The sequence below is a fragment of the Mirounga angustirostris genome, unplaced genomic scaffold (genome assembly GCF_029215605.1).
Source record: "Mirounga angustirostris isolate CCGP_5_RB_7025 unplaced genomic scaffold, mMirAng1.0.hap1 SCAF_6, whole genome shotgun sequence".
NCBI lineage: Eukaryota > Metazoa > Chordata > Mammalia > Carnivora > Phocidae > Mirounga > Mirounga angustirostris.
Window position 1 is genome coordinate 5,537,277 of NW_026991714.1, and position 18,990 is coordinate 5,556,266.

An 18,990-nucleotide genomic window follows, 5' to 3' on the forward strand; every position below is an offset into this window, starting at 1 on the left:
AGAACAGGGGGTGCTAAGCCAATGGCAGGGTTCGCCACCAGCCCTCTCCTATTGACTCCGCTGTTTGGACGGTTATCTGCCTATTGGTTTTTTTGCCACATTGATCTGGAGTACGGTGCTGAAATGTTTTTCCCCTTCACCATTTCTTGCTCTAGAAGCATTACACTTGCCCTCAGACGTCTTTTAAAAGAAAGGGCATTGTAGCAAAAATACCGTCTGTAGCTTTGGGAAAGATGGTTCTCAGTGGTAGTTCTCAATAAAGGTTCTCAAAGCTAGTTTCTCTCTGCCAGTCCTACTTCTACTGCACGGCGCTCGAATTGACCCTCTTCTCCTGTAGCTCCTCCTTGGGACCCTGGGCTTGGGCTGGGATCTCTTGCTTAGGGCCCTAGAGCCCTATTTCTCTTCCCTGTCCCTCTGGTTCCTGCCGCTGGAGACACAATCCTGGAGTATTGATCAGTAAGGAATTGTTCTTGGGTACTTTGTTTTGTGGAGCAAAGACTGCAAGTCTTTGGGGACTGGTGAGTGCTCTTCTAATACGTAGCTTAAGAGAAGAGACAGGAGAAACAGTCAAGGGGAAAAAAGCAAATTCAGTTATCACATGTCTATCACTGACATGCCTTTTGGTGCTTTTCCATCTGTGTAGGGAGGGGTGTCGAGCTGGGAGGATAGCCCTGATGAAAGTGGAAGAAGTCTGGAGATCTGAGCAGGGGGAATACTTCGGAATATGTTCCCAGAGCCCAGACTTGAGGGTGAAGGTTTTGGGAGAAATTCAGGCAGCTAAAGGGGACAAGGATTCTGCTTCCCAGGACAACCTACTTTCAGGGACTTGAAGTCCTTGCTGGGAAGGGCTCTTGACCTCTCCTTGATCTGGCCCTAGTATAGAGGCAGCTTTCCCATGTCCGTCTCTTTCTCTTGCACTTGACTCCTGCCCTAATGTCCTTTTGGGGAGCTGCCCTTCCTGCCCACTTCTGCCTCTCTCTGCCCCTCTTCTCCTTGCTGTGTTTCCTTTATTTCTGGGGTTGTTTGTGGGGGTGGGGGGTGTGTGGCTATTCTTGGGAGCGACTTTGTTCCTGCTGTACTTGGTCCCTGAGACTCAGCCCTTACGGGAATCACTCTACAGTGAGCTGTTCCTTCCTGTTCTTCACCATCTTCTCTCCAAATGCAGCACCTCTGCTGCCTGTGCCTATGAAGACTGAGGGTTTGGAGGTCAGGGGGTTTGTTTCTTTTCTGGTTGTTCGGGTAGCAGCTAGACTTGAGATCTACAAAGACAGAGACTCACAGTCCATAGATGGTCAGAAAGTAAGCCCTTTCTCAAGGCTGCAGGAAATGCTTCCTTATTCCCTCCTTGACCACGTCCCTCCTCCATCCAGCCTTGGCATCCACAGTCCTCCCTCTTCCACAGCATTCTATTTTTCCCTTAGTGTGATGATGATGATGATGATGGTGATGATGATGAGGATAGTAATTGGCCTTTCTTACCTAGTCACCTAGATCTTACCAGCCTAGGTCTTACCAGTCACCTAGATCTTACCAGCCTAGATCTTACCTAGTTACCTAGATCTTACCAGCCTAGACCTTACCTAGTCACCTACATCTTACCAGCCTAGACCTTACCAGTCACCTACATCTTACCAGCCTAGATCTTACCAGTCACCTAGATCTTAGCAGCCTAGATCTTACCTAGTCCCCTAGATCTTACCAGCCTAGATCTTACCTAGTCACAGATCTTACCAGCCTAGATCTTACCTAGTCACCTAGATCTTACCAGCCTGGATCTTACCTAGTCACCTAGAATCTTACCAGCCTGGATCTTACCTAGTCACCTAGAATCTTACCAGCCTAGATCTTACCTAGTCACCTAGATCTTACCAACCTGGATCTTACCTAGTCACCTAGATCTTACCAGCCTAGATCTTACCTAGTCACCTAGATCTTACCAACCTGGATCTTACCTAGTCACCTAGATCTTACCAGCCTAGATCTTACCTAGTCACCTAGATCTTACCAACCTGGATCTTACCTAGTCACCTAGATCTTACCAGCCTAGATCTTACCTAGTCACAGATCTTACCAGCCTGGATCTTACCTAGTCACCTAGAATCTTACCAGCCTGGATCTTACCTAGTCACCTAGATCTTACCAGCCTAGATCTTACCAGTCACCTAGATCTTCAAGAATGAAACCAGGGAGCCATCTCTGCTAGATTAGCTGCAAGTATTCTTACTCACATGTAACTGTCAGCTTCGGTTTCATCATAGTGAGGGTCCTTAGGAATGCTCATCCCCCAACTTGGGGTAACTCCCTAACCTAATGCTCTCTCAAGGGCATGAATGGTGATGACTATAATCATATCTAAGATTTGCAAAATACTACATGCCAGACACTGTACTAAGCACTTTTATATAATCAACTCATTGAATCCTTAGAACCATATAACATAGATACTATTATCCCCATTTTACCCATGAAGAAACTGAGGCACAGAGAGATTAAATAACCTTCCCAAAGCAAAGTGAATGGTTGAGCAAGGACCGGAACCCAGGCAGTCTGGCTTCAGAATCTGTGCTCCTTGTACCACCTTGATAAGGGACAGGATGAGTGAAGGCAGACAGCTTGGAAGGCACTGATGTTGTCCAGTCAAGTTTGAGAGCAGAGATTCCCTTAGCTGAGCTCAGGCATGCCTACTTGGTCTCCTGCGGCCCACACAGGTAAGATCTGGATCCTCTCTGGCCCCCCTCCTTCCAGGGAAGGACCAGATCTGGCTTTACCTGCCTGCTCTGCCAGACTCCTCCTAGAATTCTACTGGTGCCTGATCTCATCCACTGCCTCCCCTGGTGCTGGATGAAGTGGAATGGATAGAGAAGTGGGCCTCAGAACTTGGGAGGTAGGGCTGATATGTGGGCCTAGAGGGAGGGTCGATAGACTCACATGAGGTCTAAGGCTGAGTAGATGTGGGCATCATGAAAGGAAACCAAACTCTTCCTTAACTCATGGGAGGGTTCCTGGTCACATTTAGTCCCCTCAGCCACTTCTCAACAGGGGGACGTACTGCCCTCTAGGGGATGTTTTGGAAATCCGTGAGGGTAATTTTTGGTTATCTGCATATGTTGGGGGGTTGTTGGGTGGGCATGGAGGAGGGTCTCCTGGTATTATTTCATGTCTTGGGGCCAAAGATGCTAGGCATCCTGCAATGATCAGGACAGTGCTGCACAAAATGTCCCACATCCCACATGTGTTCAAAAGTCCCACCGGATACCAATGTAGATGAAAAACCTCTTATCAAGGGAGCCTAGGACTCCGCTTCATTTTACATATGAACACAAAGTATTTTTTGAACCATTTCAAACACTGAATCCCCCAGAAATGCAACTAACACGTAGATTGAAGGAACTTATCATTTACTTTGTTCAGAACTTTCACCAGGAGTTGCTTACCATTTCAGAAACCCATGTTGTCAAAGATGCCGCTGCGGATACCCGTCCACGTGCATCTCTTGCTGTTGCACTCACAAGGATTCTGTACTAAGTTCAAAGCTCTGACTACTATATGATATGTGTAGTCATACCTGACATTACATGTTAAAATGCTTTCCATTTTAGAGGTGCCTGGGTGGCTCAGCTGGTTAAAATACTTTCCATTTTATTACAAACTAATCTTTTATTTCACCTTTACAATATAGTTAGAGAGAGCATTAGATTCACTTTTCGAAAGTAGGTATCTAGTTTATATTGCATATGAATATTGTTCAGGAGGGAAAAAAGGGGCACTGGACTGAGGGCATTAGGAACTATTGCCCTAAGCCTTTGGAAAGCCAGGCCCAGCACTAGCCTGAAGATTCAGGACTCTTTCTTCTGCTTCCACGCCTTTTCTCTCTGAAAGAGACCCCCAAAGCTTCCAGCTAAGCTTTAAGTCTTTACCATGTGCGGGGCACTCAGAGAGGGACCACAAGATAAATAACAGGATTTGGGGGGGAGGGGGGCTCAGCTGGGAGCCACATTTAATGCCTAGGAAGGAAAGCCTTTGCAGGACAAAAGGACCATGTCTGCCTTGTGATGGTGTCTGAATTGTGAAGCAGACAGCAATAGACTGAGATCCAGACCAGCGCACAGTTAAGTTAGGCCCTTCTCCCCGACGGTGCTGGGGGAGAAGTTCCTCTACTTCCTTCAACTGAAAAGAGAGGAAAAGGGAGGGAGGAGGCGAATGATGAGGCACTATCATGGATAGGACTTCTACTCTGTGCCAAGTGCCTAGTGACATGGCTTACACATATTCTCAATGTCTTCTTTGAAATGCACCATAGGTTAGATATTAACTTAACCTAACTCAAGGTTTTGAGGTCAGGTCATTTGTCCTAGTTCACAGAGAGCTACAGCAGGAATTAAAACCAGGTCTGGTTTGATGCCTGTTTTAGGTCTTGCCAAAAACAGGGGTGAGTTCCTTCTCCAGACCATTCCTAACTTGTGGTTCTTTTAGAATAAGCAGAGATTTAAGTGAGTCAGATTCTGCTGAATCATTGTTCTACCTTAAAGCAATACTAGACAACATTCACATGTGAGAATCAACCCTCTGCTTATGAGATTGCTCTCTGTCTCTCACTGTGTGTGTGTATGTGTGTGTGTGTGTGTGTACAGACACATTTGCTCAGTCCCAGACATCCTACTTTTGTGGGGGAAGCATACCCATTTGGCTTCTTCTACACTGGGTAACTGCTTCCTAAGGAAGTGTTCTGATCCCTTTTATTTCCTGAGCATGACTAACCAGGAGTGAGGAAAGCCAGTGAAAACTACTATCTGGATGGAGCCTGGCTCAATGGACAAGACACTGCTCTTTAGCTGTAATTTCTCACAAGGACTTTGCAAGCATTTCATGTTCCATTTATTTCAATACACAAAAACTGTCTTCTGGGAAGGAATATAGAACATAGATTTTTATTTAACTTCTTTTTTTCCAGCTTTTTTGGAGATATAATTGACCCATAACATTGTATAAGTTTAAGAGTATACAACCTGTTGATTTGATACATTGCAAAGTGATGAGCGCCATAGTATTGGCTACATCCTCATCTCATTACATAGTTACCGTTTCTTTTTTGTGGTGAGAACAGTTAACATCTATTCTCTTAGAAACATGCAAGTATATGATTCAGTATTAGTAGCTATTACCACTATGCTGTACATTAGATCCCCAGACTTGTTAATCTTAGCTTGGTATAATTTTCTTTTTAAAGTAGGCTCCTTGCTCAGCATGGAGCCCAAAGTGGGGCTTGAACTCACAACCCTGAGATCAAGACCCGAGCTGAGATCAAGAGTCTGATGCCTAATGGACTGAACCACCCAGATGCCCCAGTATAATTTCTTAATAGTCATTTTGTCAGTTTCATTTTTCTAAGAGAAGAATACACTAAATTACATGGTGAGTATTAGGAGGGCTTCAGGACTAGAAAGAAAGATCTGATTTAAAATCTAGATGACCCCAGGGGCACCTTGGTGGCTCAGTTGGTTAAGCATCCGACTCTCGATTTCGGCTCAGGTCACAGTCAGTGTTGTGAGATCGAGTCCTGCATCGGGCTCTAGCTGGGTATAGAATTTGCTTAAGATTCTCTCTCCTTCTCCCTCTGCCCCTCCCCCACCTCTCTCTCTCCCCCTCTAAAAAAATTAATTAATTAATTATTTTAAAAAGGGGGTACCTGGGTGGTTCATTCAGTTAAGCCTCCAACTCTTGATTCTGGGTCAGATCTTGATCTCAGGGTCATGAGATCAAGCCCCATGTCAGGCTCTGCACTGGGCTCACGCCTGCTTAGGATTCTCTCTCTCCCTCTCCCTCTGTCCCCCACCTCTCGCATGCTCTCTCTCTAAGAAAAAAAAAAGTAAAATCTTCTAGATGACCCCAAAGCACTTTCTAAGGGAGGAAGCTGTTATTGAAGGTTTTTCTGAATTAACAATAACTCTTTTTATTCTAACTCCAATCTAATAATCTGACATTCAGTATTTCTCTTGTATGGGTTCAGCTCCTAATTCTAACTTGTTTGTGTTTGTGTGTATATGGTTTTCCCACACCACCAAGCAATTCTCTAACACTACTTGGGTGTCCTACAATTCAACTCAGTTCTAACACTTGGGGATAATGTCAGACCCCCCAGGTTAAGGGTTTAATCCTACAAGACTGCTCCCTACCCCCTTCAGATGCCCATTGCTGGTCCAGGTTTTCACTTGTGCTTCTGACCAACTTGCTATAGGTCATAGGTTTCAACCCCCTCCTCGGGTTTGATTAAGTTGCTAGAGCAGCTGACAGAGAAACATTTTACCTACCAGATTACTGGCTCATTATGAAAGGATAGACCTTTAGCATGGCCAGATAGAATATAGAGGGCAATGTATGGGGAAAGGGCCAGGAGCTTCCATGCTCTCTCCAACTGCACCATTCTCCCCACATTTCCAAGTGTTTGCCAACCCAGAAACTCTCTGAACCCCATCCTTTTAAGTTTTTATGGAGGCTTCATTACACAGGCATGATTGGTTAACTCGTTGGCCATTGGTGATTGATCCAACCTCTAAGCCCCCCTCCCCTCCCTGGAGGTCAGGGGGATGGGACAGAAAGTTCCAAATCTCTGATCACGCGGATGCTTCTCCTGGCATCCAGCATCATCTTTAGGTTATCTAGGGGCTTTCCACATGTCACCTCACTAACATATCAAATGACATCTTTACTGTTCTCATCAATTAGGAAATTCCAAGAGTTTTGGAGCTCTATGCCAGAAACAGGATGAAGACCAAAGATGTATTTCTTAATATAAATGTCAATATCACACCTTGATTCTCATTAACAATTATACAATATCACACCCATTTAATAAATTGAGAGGGGTTCAGAGGGGTTAAAAAACTCCCTCAAAACTTTAGGCCCTTCTGACTCCCTAACTCACATTTTATTCTGCCCCCTAATTGGTCTCCTGCATTCAGAAATCGTGTGTGATCCACAGCCCTGGCTTATGGGCCAGGGTGGAACGTTCAGCTCCCTTGAGTGAGCTAAGCAGGAAAAGATTAGAGAACATCAGGTGACTATGGGACCTGAGCTTCCCATCATGGACCAGCTGTTGTTTCATCCACCTAGCGATAAGACTGGGTATACACAACAGCATTTTACCGTTAATGGAAGCTGTATATAAAGAACCAAGCTTGAACAGGTCCAGAAGGTAACTTGTAAGAGCAGGTGGCCCAGGATCCTTTGACACTGCTCGAGTTGCATTGCCCCCTCTTCCTCGATGCACGACCAGTCAACGGAATTAGAAACAAACAAACAAACTTCAGCCTGGTTTATATGCTGGTACCACCCCAAAGTGAAGAGCTAAAGGGGGACCTGGCTGTCTCAATCGGAATAGCATGTGACTCTTGATCTTGGGGTTGTGAGTTCAAGCCCCACATTGGGTGCAAAGATTACTAAAAAAAATAAATAGGGGCACCTGGGTGGCTCAGTCAGTTAAGTGTCAGACTCTTGATCTCAGCTCAGGTCTTGATCTTAGGGTTATGAGTTCAAGCCCAGTGTGGAGCCTACTTAAAAAAAAAATCTTTTTAAATGAATCAATAAACAAACTTCAAAAGTGAAGAGCTATAGCATTATGGCTCCCTCAGGAGTGACACTGAAGGACAATGGTGAAGGAAACTTCTCTCAGTGAAGGAAAAAGACTAGTCTTAGTGGGTAGTACATTTGGTTGTCTACTCTTTGGAGTGAGAAATGGCCAGAGGTACAGATCTACCCTGCTTCAAGGGCAGTTACTAACGGTTTGGCTGGATGGTCAGAGACCAGAAAGAACAAGATTGGAAGACTGGTAGCAAGGAAGTCTGGGGAAGAGATGTGTGAACAAAATGCTGAGAATGGGCTCAGATGGTGAATGCCCACCAAAGGCGTCTTTCCCTGTTCACCCCAGTGCTTGCTCAATGGTCTCTTGAACCAAGTGGTCATGTTGGTAGGCCTGGAGGCTGTGAATGAGCTCAACAACATAGATTTCTCATCAAGGCCGATCTGGTTAATACAATTGCTGAATGCTAACATCTCAGCAGCAGAGCGCAACACTGAGTCCCTGATATGTACTATTCCCTGGGAGAACCAGCCAGACATCTGATGGCAGGTTAATTATATTGGACCTCTTTCATCACAGGGGGTGTATAGATTTGTCCTCCCTGAAATAGTCATATTCCGGACATGGATTTGCCTTCTTTGCTCATAATACTTTGCCAGCACCACCTTTGGTGGATTCACAGAATGCCTTACCCATAGTTGTAGCATTCCCTATAGCATTCTGTCTAATCAAGGAACTTACTTCATAGCAAAGAAAGTGCAATAATGGGCTTGTGCTCATGGAATTAAGTGGTCTTACCATATACTCCATCACCTAGAAGCAGATGCCTATTTGAAACATGGAAGGGCTTACTGAAGACTCACAGCAATGGTTGGGAGACAACACTGGAAGAACAGAGCTCTGTCTTACCAGATGTCAATAGATGCTTTGAATCAGAGACCGTTATATGGTGTCGTCTTCCCCACAGCCAGAGTATAGGATTCAGACGTCATGGGGTGGAAGTAGCGTGGCTCTTTCACTATTACACCTACTAACCCCCTCACAGAATTTTTGTTTCTCCCAGCAAATTTGAGCTCTGCTGGTTTGAAGGACTTATTTCCCAGAGGGAGAATGTTTCTACCAGTGAACACAATTGTTTCATTGAACTGGAAGATGAGACTATCACTTGGTCATCTGGGAACCAAGAGGTTCAAAGATTACTCAACTGGCTGGTGTGATTGATCCTGATAACCTAGAAGAAATTTGGGCTGCTGGTGCTCACTGGGATTGGAGAGCTATTTCTGGAACCCAGGGGATTCTCTGGGCACCACTTAGTACTTCCATGCCTTATAGTAAATGTTAATAGAAACATGTAGCACCCAAAAAAGGCGGGGCAATTGAGAGCTCAGACCTTGAGTTGGAAATGAAGTTTGGGTCACTTTACCAGATAAAGAACCCTGACTATCTGAGATTCTGGCTAAGGGCAGGGGAAATACAGAATGAGTAGTGGAAGCAGTTCCTAAATATCAATTATGGCTTCTTGTCCAATTACAGAAACAAGGACTGAATTAACATATTTTCTATTTGCTTGTTTTAGACAAACAATTATGGCTTCTTTTTTTCTTTTTTAAAGATTTTATTTATTTATTTGACAGACACTCAGCGAGAGAGGGAACACAAGCAGAGGGAGTGGGAGAGGGAGAAGCAGGCTCCCCGCTGAGCAGGGAGCCCGATGCGGGGCTCGATCCCAGGACCCTGAGATCATGACCTGAGCTGAAGGCAGGCGCGTAACGATGGAGCCATGCAGGCGCCCGTCTGGCTTCTTGACCAATCACAGAAACAAGGACTGAATTGACATATTTTCTATTTGTTTGTTTTAGATATGTTTATTTGTCTAAGTTAAGCATTTTATTCATCTCTTTCTTCTCATATTTATGTTATCATAGAAGTTGTTAGACATTAACTTCACAATGTAGTCTTTAGGTAACAGAATATTCAGTGGGACTATGGCTGAGTTTGAGGAGTAGACAGTGTAGCCAGAGATGAGCACCATGACTTGTGGTCTGGTTGAGGAGCTGTGAAGAGTTCTGTGTGTGTAGTCTGACTATAGCCTCCCTACCCCAACCTCACTCCCACCCATAAATATTTGTCCAATTTCTTGGATGTTTTAAGGCAGGGTAGCAAATTCATACATTAAGAGTGGTCAGGCAGGGGGGCGCCTGGGTGGCTCAGTTGGTTAAGCGACTGCCTTCGGCTCAGGTCATGATCCTGGAGTCCCGGGATCGAGTCCCGCATCGGGCTCCCTGCTCAGCGGGGAGTCTGCTTCTCCCTCTGACCCTCCCCCCTCTCATGCTCCCTGTCTCTCATTCTCTCTCTCAAATAAATAAATAAAATCTTTAAAAAAAAAAAAGTGGTCAGACAGGTAAGGAAATGAGTAGTGAGAATGCAGGTCTCACCTGGACAGGGGAACAATATTCAGCTTAAGATGATTGTTGCCCTGTGACAATCAAATGTAGCTTTAATTTAAATAAACAAATACATATCATGTGGGACAAACAAAAGATGTCTTCTAGGTTGTTTCAATCTCTACTTTTTTTTTAAGATTTTAAAGTAATCTATGTTCTCTGTCTCTCTCAAATAAATAAATAAATAAATAAATAAATAAATAAATAAATAAATAAATTCTTTTAAAAAGGGTGGGGGGAGGCTCCTGGGTGGCTTAGTCAGTTAAGCGTCTTCCCCCCAGCCCCTGGAAACCACCATTCTACTTTCTGTCTCTATGATGGGACTACTCTAAGTACATCATATAAGTGGTATCATATAGTATTTGTCTTTTTGTGACTGGCTTATTTTACATGGCATAGTGTCCTCAAGTTCATTCATGTTGTAGCATAAGTCAGAATTTCCTTCCTTTCTGAATAATAGTCAATCATCCATTGATGAACATTTGGGTTGCTTCCACATTTTAATTATTGTGCCTAATACTGCTGTGAACGGGGGTGTACAAATATCTCTTAAGATCTTGCTTTCTATTGTTTTGGGTATACATCCAAAAGTAGACTGCTGAATGATATGGTAATTCTATATTAAATTTTTTGAGGAACTTCCATATTGCTTTCCACGGGGGCTGCACCATTTTTACATTCCCACCGGGAGAGTACAGGGTTCTAATTTTTCTACATCCTTGTTTTGTTTTTTGATAGTAGCCATCCTAATGGGGGTGAAGCGGTAGCCCATTGTAGTTTTGATTTGCATTTACCCAGTGGAATCTATTGGCCTTTATATTAAAATGAACTTGGTTTAATTTTTCTTTTTTCTTTTTTTAATTTTTCTTTTTAAGAAAGTGAACGACACCTCTTGAAGTAAATGAAAGCACTCTGGTCTTTGGCAAAGCTCGTGTTTAAAATTTTATCTTTAGGGCGCCTGGGTGGCTCAGTAGGTTAAGCGTCTACCTTCGGCTCAGGTCCTGATCCCAGGGTCCTGGGATTGGGTCGGTGCATCGGGGGCTCCCTGCTCAGCGGGGGGGGGGGGGGGGGGAGGGGGCTGCTTCTCCTTCTACCCCTCCCCCCTGCTTGTGATCTCGCTCTCTCTCTCGCTCTCTCTCTCGCTCTCTCAGGTAAATAAAATATTTAAAAAAAATAAAATCTTGGGGCGCCTGGGTGGCTCAGTCGTTAAGTGTCTGCCTTTGGCTCGGGTCATGATCTCAAGGTCCTGGGATTGAGCCCCGCATCAGGCTCCCTGCTCCGCGGGAAGCCTGCTTCTCCCTCTCCCACGCCCCCTGCTTGTGTTCCCTCTCTCACTGTGTCTCTCTCTGTCAAATAAATAAATAAAATCTTTAAAAAAATTAATAAAATCTTATCTTTAACCTCTTAATAAGGTGAAGAGATGACTTGTGGGAGTCTTGTTTTTTGCCATCAGTGACCCCCCTGAACCCCCCAGGGAAAATGATATATATATATACATCTTTCCACAATCATCTAAGTATTTCAGGATATTAATGGTGTACTTAAATTAGCATACCAACAACCTAGGTAATGATTTATTAAGAGCATAGCTCAGATAGTGAACCAACTACAGTTGTATGTGTGTGTGTTTATAGGTCTGGGATTTATGCTAGTTTGTAAAGTGTAATCCTTTAGGCAGGATATAGAAACATCTCTAAAGGACTGATCCCTAATATCTTCATTGCACATCAGTTCATAGTTTACAAAGGTTTCCGTATACAGGATCTCATGTGATTCTCATAAAAATCGAGGGAATTAAGCAGGGCAGGTATCATCTGAATTTACTAATGCAGAAACAGACTTACCAAAATCAAAGAACTAGCCATGGGCCACACAGCTAGTGATTGGCTGACATATTTTCAAAATTAAGATCCTGGCAAAGAGGGAGTCCGTGTTTTAACCCGTGTAATAGCACATAATGTAAGCTCACTGGGTATTTGTTGAGTGTGTCTTGTCAGCTGATTTCAGAGTTTTTTTCCACTCTACTATGGAAGTCCATACCATAAAGCCAAATTCTTAACTGAAACCAGTAGATGAGGAAGAAGAGTGGGAGAGGGAAAGGATGGGAGAAGGTAGGAGGTTGGGGATGGAATAAGGGGTGGGGATATTCCCAGGAGAATGAGGAAATTGGAGATGGAGGCAGAACTTCTGGAAATGTCAGTGTTTATTAAACATTTAAGGACACTGGGGGTTTGTGAAGAAATATACAGAATGTAGAAAAATCCTAACAATCCCCTATGGCTGGGAGTGCAGCCTCTCCCCTCCCCCCCCCCATTTCCCATTTGTTTCTCCTTTCTCTTTGGTTGCTTAAAAGCCATTTCTTAAGGGTTATTTGGCCCCTCCTCAATCCTCTGACCTGTGAGGATTCTTTGCCTCTCTCTGTCTCTCCTTCCCCATGACCTTGAGTCCCAGAACAGTGCTCCAGAGTGGTCAGGGGCACCAATCCTGTAGTTGAGGACTGAGCATCAGGGGCCCCTCTGCTTGGGCTGGCTCTCCATTAAGGCTATAATGGGGAGTGGGGAATTGCAAAAACCACATGACGTCATTGGTACTCAGTCATGGGGGGAGGGTACAGGCAAACAAACAAAAAAGAATGGATTAAAAAATAAAAAATAACTAACAACCTAAATAAACCCTGAAGGAGAGTCTGATCTGGACGATCTGGATGTTAGCTAGCTGGGAGGACACAGTATGGAGCTGGGCCACCTGATGGAGGGGAGGGAGGGTCAGAAAGGAAAGCGAGGGAGGGACACGCTGGGTGGTGCAAGGGATGGAAAGGCCAGGTGGCCTGGGGTTGAGGCACAGGGTATCAAGGTCCCTTTCTTCTCGGTGCCGGAGGGACAGGCACCAAACACACAGTCCTTGGGGCTGGTGAAGGGTAGGGTCAGGCCCTGGGCTCCCAGCAAGCCGGGGAAGGAAGGTGGGGGAAAATAGGAAGTGCCCGGGAATGAAGTTTGGAATGAAACTTACATCTCAAAGGCTGCTGAGGGCAGGGCGGGGGCTGGGGAGCTAAGGAGGAAAGCACCTAGACGGGGGCTAAGAGGAGCCCAGGTCCCCCTGCTCTGGCAGGGCCCGGGGGGTGGTCACTTGTCTGAGTCCAGGCCCATCATGTTCTTGAGGGCGTTCTTGAGGCTGGTTCTGCTGGGGGACTTGACCGCAGGCCGGAGTTCCGAGCTCTGCTCATCCTTCCGTAGCTCCATCTCAATGACCACCACCTGAGAACCTTTGGTGGACTCCGGACCTGCCCCCCGACCCCCCGCCCGGCCCGCTAACCGCTATTTCTTATCCTTGCGAGACTCCCCCAGCCCCTTGGACTTCTTTTCACTGGCCGCCTTGGTGCTTCTGCTGTGATCCAGCATGGCATACAGCACTGGCGTCTGCAGGGAGGGGTCGCGCGTCAGCGGCCGGGTCTGCTGGGGCCTGACTCCTCCCACCCCACCCCTCACTGCTGCCCCGCAGCGCCCCAGCTCGGCCGGGCCCCGGCTCCCACTCACCTGCCGGCCGCGCTTGGACGAGTCTTTCGCGGCCTTATGCAACTTCCCCTTCTCCATGGCACTGCAGGGAAAGGGGTTGCTGTCGGTCTGCCCCCTCCAGAGCAGCTACAGCCTCCTCTTCCTTTTGCCCCCCCTCCCCCCCCACTGGAGCGTCTCTGTCCAGATGGGCAGCAGGCTCCCCTTACCTGAGCCTCCTCTGCAGGGCCGCCTGTCTGCGTAGCCAGCAGAACCGAATCACATAGAAAAGCAGGAGTAGCAACAACACGACCCCTATGACTCCCCCGATCACGGCTCCCAGGACTATCCCGTACCTGGTTGGCACTAGGAGGGGAGGGAAAAGAAGTAAAGGAGTGAGCAGGGCCATGCCCCTTTGGGTCTTAGCCCCACACCTGTCGCCTGCTGTTGGGGATGTACAGCTCTCAGCCAAGGCTGCCTTCCGCCCACCCTGCCAGAGCCTGAAGGACAATCGCCCAGGCGTTTTGCCCCTTCCCCCAGCCCCCCAGTCCTCCCCGATACCCACCCCATTGCGTATTCCCAGACGCCCTCACACCTTTTTCAAAGACATAGAGTGTGACCTGAGAGGTCTTGCCCACTATGTCTGGTGGGTTTTTGACGTCACAGGTGAAGGTGCCATTGTCACTGTAGTCCAGGTTGTGTATGACAATAGAGCCATCCTTCCAGTGAGGGTCCCCTACCCACTGGATGCGCTCCTTGAAGGTCCCCACCTCGTCAATGTAGGGTTGTCCCTTTGCGTAGTGGAAGATCTATGAGGAATGAGGAGAAGTATGTGAGTGTAGCCTCAGGGTAAGGGATCCTGAGCTGGAGAGGGAAGTTGGGGGTGGGGAGAGAATGTGGATGGGCCCTAGTCAGATTGCCGCTTACCTTGCCAAACGTAGGGTTATGGCTCCTGAAGGATCTCCCCTCCTTTGCCCAAGTGCTCTTTTCTATTGTTCTTCGAAGCCAGCCTTTCGTTATCCAATCCCGGGACAACCCCCCCCCCCCCCCGGCCGCCCTGACCCCGGCAGGCACTCACCGAGATGGCATCACGGCCCCCTTCGGGCTGGTAGCGCCAGGTAAAGGAGATGTCATCTGAGACCCACTCACTGGACCAGAAGGAGCAGTGCAGGGTCACCCGGGAGCCCACAGCACCGTGGACCTCCCTGTCCGTGTAAACCACAATGGCCTGGGCTGGGGGGAGCACTGCGAGCAGAGAGGGGAATCAGATGCACAGGTGTGCTCAATGAGGCACATAGAGGAAGTGACACCAATAGCAAGTCAAGAGCTGAGTCAGAGGCCATAGCAAAGCTGGGGAAGCAATGATCAACTCTCAAGCCCAAATCTCTCTGGGCTGACTGAATAATTGGGTGGTAACACTGTGTTGGTTCAAGCTCTTTAGCATGTTCATTAAAGGAAATGAAATCAGCAGTAACAGACCTCTCTTGAGGATTTCCAGAAGTTGGATTCTGTCTCCACGTCTCACTTTCCCTTTGGGTCAGTATTTAACTCTTAAGTCACCCCTTAGATGTAGGCTTTAAGGTTTTTAAAATTTATTATAAGTTTACAGTACTACATTTTGCATTCTTTTTATAAACTATTCAAACCATACAGATAAAGCTAGAGTTCCTCTTAACACACCCCCCCAACCAACTCCTTTCCTGTAGTCCCCTCTCCCAATTGACTGTTAATCAATTTAGTGCGTAACCGTTTTCTATGTATCAGGTGTAATATAAACTCAACAAACTCAAGATGTACATGTGCTTATATGAAATAATTTTGTTTTATGGATCTTTCTTTTCTTTTGACATACATTGCATCATATTCTACTTGTTTTTTTTCACTTAAGAATATTTATATAGAATCTATCATCTATCTATCTATCTATCTATCTATCTATCTATCTATCTATCTATATCATCTATCTATCTATCTATCGGTTGGTCGACTGGAGCTTCCCATGTTGATTCATAGAGATCAATCTTATTTTTAACAGCTGTATAGTATTTCACAGCATCACAAACTCAAATTTCTTGCAAAAAAAATGAAAATAACTAAAGAATGTTTTTTCCTGGCTCAACTGTCCTCACTGCTGAATCCCTAGTTGCCATACAGCTTGCTATTGACTGGGAGGTCAGGGAGAGAAGGATCTTTTACCCCTCTCAGGGGAAGCTGGGTACAGAGGAAGACCCCTGAGCCCAGAGCTCAGATGACTCTGCATGTGAGCCCTCTGTGGTTTGACCCTCCTCACCCTCCTCTTGGCCATTCTGGCCCAGTGCCACTCCCAAGACTCACCCACACAAGGAAGGCCATTCCAGGGAGATTATGTGTGTGGGCTGGCCCTGGGTGGGGGCAACTGTAGACCCTTTTGTTCTATGGGAGGGGGAGGAAGCAACCAAACAAACAGGGACCCATTGTCTGACCAATGTTGGGGGCTTATGCCATCCCCTACCCCTTAGCCCCCCCCCCACTCCTGCTCCATAGTCTCAAATCTCCCACCTCAGCATGCAATATCAGTGACTCACTTCTTAGAGCTCTCTTGGGAAACCCAAATGCAGCAACGAAAGTTATTCATTGGATCTAACTTCTATTCCTCCTGTTCTAACATCCACCACTGCCCTTCAGTTCTGCTCAACGGTTCTATGGTTGGGACAGGTTCTGGGACAGAACTCTCTTCCTTATTCTCCAAGACTGCCTCTCCCCATTTCCCTCACTATAACCTTCTCTAACTCCCTATCTTTAACATTTTCTCTGGGTGTCCCAGAGTAGTCCAGTACAACACCCAGAAGAGTATGGGTTCTGGGTTTAGGACTCAAAGAGCTGACAGCAGAGAACCTTGGATATTCTGAGCAGTTCTCTCTCACCCTCAGTTTGCCTACTGCTTATCTATGGTACTAGGCTTTGGGGCAGTTTGGAGAAGGGAAGCATCCATTTGAATAACACTACTTTGACCTCCTCTTGCTCACCCAACATCTGCCATGGGGTAAAGAAGGGGTTGGTCAACTTTTGAAGGAAGACAACTTTAGATGGACAAGATCTTAGAATCTCATAGAATCTCCCTTCTACTCCACTCACCCACATAATAGACAATGGATCCACAGGGAGAAATGGAGGCACCAAGAGACAAAGGATTGGAAGAGTTGGAACCACAAACCTTGGGCTCCTTCCTTAGATCACATTCCCTGACTTTTCTGTTGAGGGAAACTAAGGTTAAGTACCTCACACACTACTAGGGAATGAGTAGGGGCCAGAACCCAGGTGTCTGATCCTATTCCCTACCACGCGATAACACCGCTTCCCACCAGGCCCTCAGCATGGCTCTGGGGCCATGTTACTACTTTCCAGTCTGGGTCCAGTCAGGTCCACCTCAGGGAAGTTCTCTACACTCTTTTACCTTCTCCCTTCACAGAACACCTTTATTGCGTCCCTCCAAAAAATATATATATATTTCCCCCACCCCCCCGAGTATAATATCACCTTCCTGCTCCTGCTCAATCTTTGGTTGCAGTGGGGATTGCAGCAAAGGCAGTGAGAAGGTTGCTGAGAGACACCCTGAGCCCCAGGACCCCCAGCCTGGGGCGGCTCCACTTACCCAAAGAGGAGAAGAGCAGCGCAGCCAGGATAGGACTGGGGCTGGATGAAGGAGCCCCAGGAGCCATAGCTGGGCCAGGGGCTAGGGCCCGGAGCGTCTGCGGGGTTGGGAGAGTGGGGGACAAGTAACTGAGCGGGGTGTTCCTGGAATCCGCTTAAAATCCCCTGGGGTGCCAGTATGAGGGGGCTGTCCTGAGCCAGTAACCAATTGCAGCCTGGCATGTGCAGTTGAGAGGTGGTGGGGAGGGGGGCAGAGCACAGGGAGCAGAAGGGGCATTGTGTCCTCTGGGTAGAGGGGTGGGGGGGACACATACCACCCCATACACAGAGGGCTTTGTGTCTGCTGGCCTCCCCCTGCCCTGGGCTGGAATGCTGGGGTGGGGGGGTTGAGAGGGAGAGGGACAGAAAAAGGGACATAAACACACTTCTCTGAGGGATAGATGGGCAGGGGAACCTAAATCCTAAGGCTCAGGGAAGGGATTCCTCTGTAGCTTCCTTACCAGAGAGTGGGTCCCCCAGAGAACTTGAAAATGGGATGTCCCTTGTTTTTTTGTGTTTTGTTTTGTTTTATGACTATGGGTTGCATTACAGGCTCCTTGAGATGACCAGGTCATTTGGGAGTCCTTTTTTTTTTTTTTTTCCATTTCCCTGCATCCTGGGTGATTCTTCCCTGATAGAGCTTTTCCCCATTGGAAAATATCCAGGAAAGAATCCCCTGAGCTTTCCCTCTTCATCAGAGAATTTTTCAATGCCTCACACTGCAGTTTAAGTCCATGTCAATTTAGAACAAGGCAACAAAATTGTATTGAGTGCCAGCTATATGTAAAGTATGGGTATGTGGGTAACAGAAAGAGAAATAAAAATTAAGTTTCTCCTTGAAAGAGTTTAAAATCTAGTTGGGGGGGTGCAGAGAAGGGAGGAGCAGAGGACGAACCCATCAATAACCCAATATAATAAACCATGATGCTTGCCATAGCAGAGAGAAGAACAAAATGCTGAGAATACCAAGGTGGGCTCAACCACGTCTGCTCGAATATGCCCAATACTTCACAAACGTCAGGGAGATTGTTATGTAACAGAGATTAAAAACAAAAGTAAACTGGGGCACCTGGGTGGCTCAGTTGGTTAAATGTCTGACTCTCGATCTCAGCTCAGGTCTTGATCTCAGGGTTGTGAGTTCAAGCCCTGTACTGGGCTCCACGCTGGGTGTGGAGCCCTAAATAAATAAGGAAATAAAATAAATGAAGTTCAGAGGAAGGGGGAGTTGTATGTAGAAGGCAATATTAGATATGGAAAGGGTAGTGAAGTATCTAGGCAGAATAGCAAAAGCAAAAACAAAGAAGTAGGAAAATGTGTGTGTGTGTGTGTGTGTGTGTGTTGTGTGTGTGTGTTGGGTAAGTTTGTGAAGTATTGAGCATATTCAAGGCAGATCTTGTGCCCTCCACTTTGACTTGATTTGGGGGAACTTGAAACAAGTCTGTACAGGAGAGTTGAAGCCAATTAGTTAAGGGCACTAAATGGCAGACAAAAGAGGGTGGGTTTAATTGGTACATCATAATGTTACATGATTTTTGTCCCCTTAGTGCTTGTGGTTCTTCATCATGCCACTTCAAAGAATGAAGAGGTAGACCAGATGAAGAGTGGTGGGCAGCAAAGCAAAATTTATGGAACAGTAGTATAAAGCTCCCAAAGAGGGAGGGGGGCCTGAGAGGGTTGCCCTCGGAGTGTCTAAGTTTAGGGGTTTTTATGAGCTCTTTTGCAGAACTGTCTTAAGCAATCAGGGTGTGCTGAGTCATGCCAATCAGGGCCTTGGTCATGTATCTGTCTACGTATTAGGTTAACGTCTCTGTGC

The 18,990-nt window shown here is 46.5% G+C and overlaps 1 protein-coding gene across 1 annotated transcript; it reads right to left on the reverse strand.

Annotated features, from left to right (window-relative positions):
- Positions 1 to 12,211: 12,211 nt before the first annotated feature.
- On the reverse strand, positions 12,212 to 17,772 carry MPZ (myelin protein zero). The gene is given in 6 exon segments (XM_064593808.1): positions 12,212 to 13,436; positions 13,554 to 13,614; positions 13,739 to 13,874; positions 14,104 to 14,317; positions 14,587 to 14,753; positions 17,140 to 17,772. Coding segments are annotated over 6 exon segments (939 nt in total). The 5' UTR covers positions 17,207 to 17,772; the 3' UTR covers positions 12,212 to 13,142.
- Between the last annotated feature and the right edge of the window lie 1,218 nt (positions 17,773 to 18,990).